At 41.9% G+C, this 10,618-nt stretch overlaps 1 protein-coding gene across 2 annotated transcripts; it reads left to right on the top strand.

Moving 5' to 3' along the window:
• The first annotated feature begins 1,068 nt into the window (after positions 1-1,068).
• Positions 1,069-8,762, top strand: nod1 (nucleotide-binding oligomerization domain containing 1). 2 transcript variants are annotated; one of them, XM_070966267.1, is made up of 12 exons: positions 1,069-1,207; positions 1,884-2,082; positions 2,197-2,371; positions 3,361-5,173; positions 5,280-5,363; positions 5,449-5,532; positions 5,651-5,734; positions 6,147-6,230; positions 6,324-6,407; positions 6,495-6,578; positions 6,682-6,765; positions 8,394-8,762. In XM_070966267.1, the coding sequence occupies exons 2-12, from the start codon at positions 1,906-1,908 to the stop codon at positions 8,464-8,466; spliced, it is 2,826 nt and encodes a 941-aa protein (XP_070822368.1). In that variant the 5' UTR covers positions 1,069-1,207; positions 1,884-1,905; the 3' UTR covers positions 8,467-8,762. The 2 variants fall into 2 exon arrangements, with proteins under 2 accessions (XP_070822368.1, XP_070822370.1); XM_070966269.1 differs by lacking the exon at positions 5,651-5,734 and having other exon boundaries at positions 1,101-1,207; positions 8,394-8,761.
• The last annotated feature ends 1,856 nt before the right edge of the window (positions 8,763-10,618 follow it).

Below are 10,618 nucleotides of genomic sequence, written 5' to 3'. Positions count from 1 at the left end.
AACACGTGAGCCAACATGTTGTTGTTTCTTCACCTGTTAGTGACTTTTTCATTTCTAGATCTGCCTGTGCATTTCAATGAAAGGCGCAGAGAGGCTGCATGTACTTCATTGCAGATCAGTGGGTATGGATATGTGAAAAAAGTAGTTTTCTATTTATTATAGCATTTCTAAAGCACATCCAGCATTATTTTACACATATCATTATGATTCTGATCTTGCATTGACCTTATAACTAACAATAGTCACTGTGTTTTATAGCTTAATGATTCTGAGTCTGTCACCATGCAGTCCATGATGCTTTTAAGACAACTTTCCACCATCTTTAAAACCCCATAATTAAGGGTTTTCACCACAAATTTGTGGCACACATAAAGGTCTACTTAGTGGAAATTTTCAAGAGCTTTCAGCCACGTCTCAAAGCCTCAGTCAGAAGACAGAATTAGCTCAACTGTCATGGAAATTAATATGGTTGTTGCAACTACTTTCCAACAAACTTGTCACTTGATGAATATCAGGACCACATGTTATATTCCATAATAAACACAATCATCAGTGGTGTTAAAGCAAGTAGAGGCCATGCTGGATTGATGCTGACTCGCCCCAGGTTTTCTGTCTGTCACTGTGAGGTCACTTGATTACTTTATTAAGGAATATGCACCATGAGAGGATACCATACACTGAAACCATAAATCTCTCTCTTTTAAGTGTCTTGGGGCATTTTTTCATGGTCAGCATCAGGGACACAAGATTAGGTCAAATGCAGTCATGATCCACCCTAGTTGATACTGCAAGTTTTTCTAAAGCAAAAATAAAATGACATTGCAGTGGCACAGTGAGGAAAGGAGAGCAAAAGAAACTCCAAAACATGCAGCCTTTGAATTGGCAATAACACTGTGGGGGAGAAAGACAAAGAAAAAAAGAAAAGGAAAACACCTCATGGATCCTGGTGTTTTTTAAATTCCCACATTTCGGTGGGTACATGAACGCAGCGCGCGCAGGATGGGCAACGGCTGAGAGAAATGACGCATCGTCACTTAGCACTTTCACTTCCTACAAGCAAAAAACTTTAGCTACAACTGTCAGCCAGTCGCCATAATGCACAGAGAGCAGCATAACGTGACACTGAGCAGTAGTCAGTTCCTGTAACACTCCGTCTTTACCTGAATGTTCTCTGTTTACAGCGCTGCGGTGTGGAGCCAACGCAATGGTAGGATTCATTCGTCATTCTGAAGTCTTTGTTTGTTGGAGTTCAAGTCAGTCAGCTTTTAACTGTGACAGGTTACAAACACAGCTGATGAAGCTGCTATTTCTTCAGTAGTTGGAGTTCTCCTGAAATTCCCTCAAAGTCTCCAGAGCTGCGTTCGTAGAGAGGGAATTTCTTATTATTTATCATTATGAACAGTGACAGCTGATGGAAACAAGTAATGCCACAAGGAGCTGCTGTCTCATTCAGAATGAAACTACTCCGTCCTTCTTCACTGAGGCGTGTCCTCTGGACAAAGCAACCATTCACACATAAAGGAAACAGCGGTGGTACAAAAGAGGGAGGATTATGTTCAAATATTGGTTATTACTTTACGACTTACCCAGCTGAGGATAATTGCAACATAAACTTGTCAAAGCCAGTAAACAACCACTGGGCAGCTGTGATGCTGTCTGTCAGTGTGTGTTGACAGGCGTGTCCATTCTTGCATCAGACTAGGTCATGTAGTCTGTTTGCCTGATGAGGATTCACACATATTAATGCACCACCTCGTCAAAACACGAGTATCATCACTGGATGTTGTTGTGAGGTGTGGTGAATTGTTGTGGCTAGAATGCATCAGGTCTTGTTAAGCAGCTCACAGTACACTGTACCTGCCCTGCCATCTGCTGTCCCACAGAGGTGAGAGTTCTGCGGTAAATATGGGTCACATGGATGAAGCCAGGGTGTCCTGCCTTAACATCCTCACCCACCACAGAGAGCTGCTGGTGTCCAGGTTGAGGAGTATTCAGTGCATCCTGGACAACCTGTTGGCCTGTGGCTTCCTCTGTGAAGAAGATGTTGAGATCGTCCAGCGGACTGTCACCAAGACTGATCAGGTAGGAAAACCAGAAAATGTTATACATTGTTTTGTCTTACTGTAAAATATCTGCTCGTTAAGTTAAGTTGTGAGATTCGACCCAACGCATACTTTCCTGTGATTTTTTTTCTAGGTGCGCAAAATCTTGGAGTTAGTCCAATGCAAAGGGGAGGAGGCCTGTGAATACTTTATTTACATCATATATAAAGTATGTGATGCATACATAGACCTCCAGCCATGGCTGAAAGAGATCAACTACAACCCAAGCAATGATGTAGCGGTGATGAAAGTGGTTAACACAGATCCCAGTAAGTATTGCAATCACTGACGCTGCTCTGTGCCACCAAAATGTTCCTCTTCATGCTTCCTAGAAGTCACATGTTTTTTGTCACTATTTGTCTGATGTGCAGATGTGAGCCTGGTACGAAGAGTTAAAGCAGTCTTAGTTTTGCTCTGTTAGACTGTCATTAGCTGAGTGACCATCAGTCACAGCTACTTGCAAATGACAATGTTTTGGATGAACAAAGTGCTAGAATTGTTAGAGATTACAAACTACTTGGAAGTACACTTAGTTATACAGTTTATTAGGTAAACCTAGAGAAATGGAATACAGTGGAACAGCTGCCCACCACTGAATCCCTCCTTCGTCATGAGGGTTTTGATGTTTAATTTGGGTGCTGTAACTTTTGTGTACAGAAGCAGTTTAATTAATCTAAATATTAAAATGAAAAGTTATGCAAATTATATATTATACTGTTGGATTAAGATTACTGGTGCACCAACATGTAATGCTGAAAGTGGTGGAGGTGACTGTAACTTGAATATTTAATATACTTTTGGGTAGTTAAATCTATTTAAGTGTATCTATTTTTTAACAGCTGTCTGATAAATGTAGTAGAGTTAAAACTGCAGTATTCCATCTGACACATAGTATCAATTAGCCAGATGATACTCAGGGCAAGGTGTGCAACAATGCAAGTGTGAAACAATACACAAATAGGAAATTTGCACTCATTGCATCATTTCTGGGGGAACACGGGGCAAGCAAAATCAATGTGATACTTGAATCAAGTTTTTTAAAATTTAGTAATATCATTTAACTTTTTCATCCTGAGCGACACTTTGTTTGCAGCAAAGCTAAACTATATCCATTTTTGGATTGGATTGGATTGGATTAGATTAAATTGTCTGGTCCTAAATATAGAGTTATGACTCACTGAACCTAACTGTGGTTCTAATAACACCACTAAAAGCTTGTACTCTGTGTCGCACTAATCCACTGTCGACCTCCTCTAAGTCAGCAGGTATTGTGAGAAGTTGAGGTATGAGATGAGCCGGGACACCTCCTTCATCATGTCGTACGGCCAGAGAGAGGAGACCCGCCTGGAGGAGCTATACACTGACACACTGATGGAACTGTTAAATGACTGCAATGAGAGTCTGGGCTTCCTTGAGAGTCTGGACCAGCTCTTGGGGGACCATGCAGTCTTCAATCCCCAAGGTGAAACCATCTATGTGATGGGGGATGCTGGTGTTGGTAAATCCATCCTCCTGCAGAAGCTCCAGAACCTCTGGTCCAAGAAAGAGCTGCAGACGGACGCCATCTTCTTCTTTAAGTTCCGCTGTAGGATGTTCAGCATCTTCAAGGACACAGAGCAGATCTCCCTCAGAGACCTTTTGTTCAAATATAACTGCTACCCAGATCACGATCCAGATAATGAGGTGTTTGATTATATCCTACGCTTCCCTGAGAAGGTTGTTTTTACATTTGATGGCTATGATGAGATTCAGGAGGATGTAGACCTGATGAATGTCCCTGAAGTGGTGTCACCAGAAGACAAGGCACACCCCCTCCAGCTACTCATCAGCTTGCTCTGTGGGAAACTACTCAAGGGCTCCCAGAAGGTGTTGACTGCCCGGACAGGGATCGAGATCCAGAGTAGGGTGATCAGAAAGAAGGTGGCTCTGCGGGGGTTCTCCCCTGCTCATATGAAGACCTATATAGATCTGCACTTTAAGGAGCAGGAGCACAGAGAGCTGGTGTCAGTTCAGCTGGACGCTAGCCCCCACCTCTGCGGCCTATGCTCCACACCGTTGTTCTGCTGGATTGTATTCAAGAGCTTTAAGCACCTGCACACCATGCATGATAGTTTTCATCTGCCTGAAACCTGCGTCACACTCACCGACATCTTTCTCCTCCTGTCTGAGGTGTTCCTCAGCCACTCATCCTCACCTGCACCTGCCCTGCTGAAGAAAAGCACTCGGTGTGCTTCAGAGACATTCAGAGGGGGGCTCAGGCCTCTTGCAGCATTTGCCAAGCTAGCTCTTCAGGGTATGGAGAGAGGGAGCTTCATTTTCAGCCAGGAGGAGACCACTTTGTGTGGCCTGACAGAGGAGGATCTGCTCCTGGGCTTTCTTAGACCCATCACTGGGTATGATGCCAGTGGAAGCCCTTCCACATTTGAATTCCTCCATATCACCCTCCAGTCTTTCTTGGCAGCGTTTGCTCTTGTGTTGGATGAGCAGGCTGCTGCCAGCTCCATCCTCAAGTTCTTCACAGAGTGCAGCAGGAAAAGAGAACCATCCTGTCTGCCTTGTGTCTTCTGTAAGAGTGGCTCTTCAAAGCCAAGTGAAAAGAATCCATATGCAACCAATGAACACCTTCAGTACACTAATCTGTTCTTGTGTGGACTGCTGTCCAAGGTTCACATTAACCTGATGGAGCATCTGGTATCTCCCACGTTATTAAAGAAAAAACGGGCCTTGCTAAAATCCTACCTTTCCACCAGTGTGAAGTCCCACCTCCACGGCTTGCCTCACCACCAAAGTGATGATGGCAACAAAGTCCATGTTTTACCCAACTTCCTGTGGATGCTGAGGTGCATCTTTGAGACAGGGAGCAAAGACATTGCTAAGGTGACAGCAAAAGGCATCACGGCTAGCTTCATCAAGCTGGGTTACTGTAACGTGTTCTCAGGTGACTGCACTGCCCTGAACTTTGTGCTGCAGCACCGTCAGAAGCTCTTAGGGCTTGACATGGACAACAACAACATCAGTGACTATGGGGTGAAGCAGCTGAAGCCCTCCTTTTGCAAGATGACAGTAGTGAGGTAACAAATCTAAACATGGTTTTAATTAACTTCTGATATCTATTTAGGGATATCAGGCTGATTTTCTCATTTACACAACTCATCTAATCAAACTGCTCATCTTCAGATTAAGTGTCAATCGCCTGTCTGACAGCAGCATTGAGGTTCTTGCAGAGGAGCTGTGTAAGCACAAAGTTGTGGAGATTTTGGGGTGAGTACACATATTGGTTATTCCAGTATACTGAAAAGTGTACTGGGATGCAACACCTAACCATAATTTATATTCCTGTCCTCAGGCTGTACAACAATGGCATCACTGATGTTGGAGCCAAACTAGTTGCTCAGATAATCGAGGAATGTCCAAAGCTGAGGATCCTCAAGTATGTTTAGAAATTGTACAAATCTAAAATTTGAATATTATGATAGTTGTAATAACTGTAAAATGCATATGTCAGTCTTGTGTCTGTTAAAATGATGCTGACATTCTTTTGTCCTCAGGATTGGTAAAAACAAGATCACTGCTGTTGGGGGGAAGTACTTGGCCCGTGCAATTCAGAAGAGCACTTCCATATTCGATGTGGGGTAAGACTTGACTGCTGAGAAACTGCTGTTATCCTGCTGTACTCATGAAAGCAGCCAGAGTAGTTAGTTGTGATGGTTAAGGTTAGATTAACCAGCGACTGGGGAATGCATCATGTCAATGAGTGTCCTGACAAGGAGAGAAATACGTGTGTGTGTGTGTGTGTGTGTGTGTGTGTGTGTGTGTGTGTGTGTGTGTGTGTGTGTGTGTGTGTGTGTGTGTGTGTGTGTGTGTGTGTGTGTGTGTGTGTGTGTGTGTGTGTGTGTGTGTGTGCGTGCATGCGTGTGTGCGTGCGTGCGAAATTAAAGCATGAAAACAATTCATTTTCTCTTTGAGGACACTGCTGGCCTGAGTAAGGCAGGCACTTTGTGTTTGGACACTTCCTGATGCTGCTGTGTGGTGTATTTCTTGCAGAATGTGGGGAAACAGTATCAGTGATGAGGGAGCAGAAGCATTTGCAGAAGTTTTGAGGCGCCACCCAAGGCTTACCAACCTCAGGTGAGAGGGCAGCTACCCACTAAGACAATAAAAAACTACTGATTTAAGCTCACTCGCTCATTAAATAGTCATCTCTGTATTTCTGTGTTCTAGTCTCTCAGCCAATGGCATCACATCGAAAGGTGGAAAGTGCCTGGCTGAAGCACTGAAAGAGAACAGCGTCCTCAGAATATTCTGGTGGGCAGGTCACTTACTTTGAGCTCAGTGATTTTACTGTTCTAAGAGTACTGCTCTGTTTACAAGTACACATCTCTGCTGTTGTAGGTTAGTGCAGAATGAGTTGACTGATGATGCATCTCCACACTTGGCTGAGTTGGTTAAAGCGAACACAGGTTTAACTCACCTCTGGTAAGGAAAGCACAATGCATTTACTGACATGATGTCTCCATCACATGATGTCACCTGTTGAATATCCTGCTCAGACACTAACCTACTTTGTTTTTGTCCGCAGGTTAATTAGCAACCGGTTCACTGTGGAAGGGATCAAATGCCTCGCGGAGGCCCTCACTCACAACACAGCATTGAAAGAGATATGGTGAGGAAGGAAACTTTTTCTGCCTGTGAAATTGCATATTTACTTTCTTAATGTAATGTACAGTATATTGATTGTTGAAGCAGCATTTTATTGTGGGTCTCATTGTTAACTGGAACAGAGTATAGGTGTTTATAGACTCAATTTATGTATTATTTGGATTTGATTGATATTGATACATTGATAGTGATGTATTGATTTATATTATCCCTCAGATTGCAATTTCAATACACTTATTAACCACAAGCATACTCTTTTATAGTATCAATGATTTTGAGAATAAATTCCTTCCATAAAAATACAATTGTGTGAACAACATGTATTCAACATGTATTCACCTCTCCTGTGGAGTCACGTGGGAGTGGTAGGACTTATTTTTAGAGCCCTTGATCCATTAGCAAACATCCCCTTCATTTACTGTGCCTCACAGCTGGAGCACTTGTACGGCATGGAAGGGCCAAACTCTCCTGGTTTAAACATCAGTAAAACAAAAGACGAACAACTGTGGTAGAAAAATGGAAGGTAGAAACCTGTGGACATGGTTACGACTTCCAAGGTGCATTTCAGTAAGAAACATCCTGAATCAAACTTGAGATTCTGTGACTGGCATTGCCAACCTTGCGTGAATGGTAAAGACTAGAAACATAGAGATAACAAAGTTGAAATCATTGGAATTGGTGCCACCAGTGTAACCAGCTATGTTAAAGATCGCCTCCACACATTTATTAAGGCATACATAAAAATTGCCTAATGTGTGTCTGACATGGTTTTTTGCAAAAAAAAAAAAAAAAAGGAAAAGAAAAAGTAGAATCACCACATTAAACCTTACATGCAAAAGATTTTCATTTCACACGTTTTATTGCTGGATGTCTACCATTTCACTGTAAAGTCCATTCTCAGTGTTTGTGCTTTAAGTTTCCACATCACACACCGTAAGTTGAATATTGGACACGGATTGGCTGCCAGACTAGTTGTGATGTCACAAAGCCTGCTCATAGGCCCTCCTCTTTAAAACTGGATTTCAATGAGCAGAGAAAGTTTCCACTTTACAGATGAAACTGAACACAACCTTCTGCACAGGGAAGATCAGACATTCAACTTTAGGAACAAAAACAAAAAAAAAAAATTTGAATGGAAGGGACTTTAAGAAACATTGAGGATGTTATTTACAAAAAAGAAAAAGGAAATTAGAACATGGGAAAAAGACTTCCAGAACAAGCCTCCCCCTCTTCACTGCTCTACTGGCCAGTCTTTGGTACCAGGTGATGTCGCCCTCTACAGAGATCAATGATCTGACTTTTATTCCAGCTCATTTTTTATTCGGTGTACGCCAAAATTCATCTGGTTAGGTGGTGTCAGGTGTTTAAATGGGTTCAGTTACGGCAGCCAAGAGTGGCACTGACACAAAAACATAAGCTGAATTATGTGAATGGATCACAAAAGACAGTGTTGGTTTGAATTGATTAGTATGAAGCTCAAGTGCCAAATCTTTTCACTTCTTTATTAATGAAACAGTATGTAGTATTTGTAATAATCGTGGAGATGAAAAATGCTTCACAGGCTGTACTCTCCTCTGAGCCCATGAATGTGTTAGTGCGAATGTCTGATGAAGTGTGATCATGTTGTTGCAGTGTGAAAGGAAACCAGCTCTCTGAAGAGGAAGAGCGACAGTTTGTGGCAGAGAGAAGGCTTCAGTTCCACTGAGTGGGCACTCCTGTGAGACGCGTCCATGTCATGTGTTGTTGAGTAATGTCTGTGTGACAGAGAAGAAGTAGTGTGTATGTTTACTGTTTGTATGTACTGGTTCAGCTGTTTGGAAATCCTGCCTTTTCATTGCATCATTCATTGTTGATGAAGCCATTTTGCATGAAGGAATCTGTGTCATGTTTCAAAAAGGGGATGTTTACCTGAGTGATTGTTAGGAAAAAAGGAAGTGGAAGCAATGATGAACAAGAATACAAACCAATGATTCTTTTCTTAATAAACTTTGTATAGACTTTATGTGCATGTTTGTTCTGTATGAATGTTCAGTATAATGTTCAGCTGTTTCATTGAAGTGTTCCAGTATGCTACAGTATGACAGTGATCCAGGCCTCATGAAATGGCCACAAAAGGCTGAGTAATACTACAAATGACAAGTAAATTGACTTTTGCTGTCAAATGAAAAAAGCCCCTTTAATTCATCTCCTTGGTGTGGATAATTAGATTACAACCATAATCATCATCAACCTTTAGATGAGCAAACTATTTGGAAAAATAACTAGAGTAGGACTCTCTTCAAGCTGAGTAGACAGCTGGAGGTTTACTCAAAATTTGGATTAAGATGGAATAAGTGCAAGAGAATGATTGGCATCCCAAGGATTGGCTCTTAATAGCAACACATAAAATAAATATTTCAGCACATTTTGTGTTTGATAGGATTTTATGTCTTTGTCAGTCACATATTGAACAGCACACAATTTCTGTTACATTTCATTAGGTAAGATTTGTGGGGCTCAGAACTGGCAAGAAATAAATTATGAAAACGCTAAAAAAGTGCTTCACTAAATTAGCTCATATAAGGCTTATCTTAGGACTGTACCCTCAGTGTCTCAGTGTCAGTACAAAGACTGGACATAAAACCAAACCTGAGCCAATACACCACTATGTTTCAACTCACTGCGCTGTGGCTCAAACACCAACATCACTGTATACATGGAATTTCTCACTGCATGTGCAAACAGGGGAAGTACTAACTGGTAACTGCAAAATAACATGATACATTTGTGTCAACACGTGGTGTAGAACAGAAGAATCACATTGACCAGTGAGTGTTCACCCAGCCTGGAGAGACATTCAAGAACAATATATTATAAATCTTACAATTACTAAACCATGTCCATGACAACAGAACATCTCAGTCCGCCATGTGAGCTGAAAATTTCAGAGTTTGAACCCCCTAAAATGTTCTGAGATCACAGCATTGAACCTTCTCTAAAATTCCTTCTTTCTGGTTCTGGTTTTATTTAACGCCAGCCTTTACTGTGTACCACTTCATTTTTCTCATAAATTTAAAGGTTTTCTCACTTCTCTTTTGCTACTGTAGGTAGATGAGTCATTGTGCTATTGCAGGCAGCTGTTAAAAAAAACAATAAAACAATCAGAAACCACAAGGACGGGTATTTGGATGCCATCATCATATCTACTTAAGGCCAGATCTGTTGCGCGTTTCTTCTAAAATTCACAGAGAGAAATGAAGACATCACGAGTCAGTGTCAGACCTGACCTGCTCACAGAAATCATCTGTATGATCCATCATGAAAGTGCTGATGAATAATAATTGCCTGTAGAAGTCCGATTAAAGTGAGAGATGGAGGAACAGTGTGAGCCCTGTGAGATGTCCATCAATCAGCCAAATGTTCAGACTGTGGCTGCGAGCCGAGAACATGACTCTGTAGCACCACTGTGTGGTGGGACAGTATTACAGGCCTCAGCTGATCTTGGCTCTTAGGGTGGATCCCAAAACTCCAGTCTCAGTTTTTCCTCTAATGACTCAGAAATGGATCCGTCGCCGTTATCCCAAGCAGAGACAGAGCCGGCATAACTTGAAAAATAAAGACAGCGAAGATTTGCAGTCAAAAGGGAGGGTCCAAATAAAATATTAAAAACACTGGCAAGGGCCTTCTTTATAAAATCAAATATATGATCCATCCCCCTCTGCACCCAAATAATTGTCCTACAGTCCCTGATACAGTTTGATAGCATCTTTCATTATGCCACACTCCTGTCACGTAGGATGGAAGGTAGAGAGGGGAAAGGTTCATGTCTACACAACATCTCTAAAATAGAAAGTGGAACATTAAGCTAACTGCAGAGT

The sequence above is a fragment of the Chaetodon trifascialis genome, chromosome 7, assembly GCF_039877785.1.
Source record: "Chaetodon trifascialis isolate fChaTrf1 chromosome 7, fChaTrf1.hap1, whole genome shotgun sequence".
NCBI classification, from domain to species: Eukaryota; Metazoa; Chordata; class Actinopteri; order Chaetodontiformes; family Chaetodontidae; genus Chaetodon; species Chaetodon trifascialis.
Note: the sequence above shows the minus strand (reverse complement) of the source record. Positions and strands in the feature narration are given on the sequence as shown.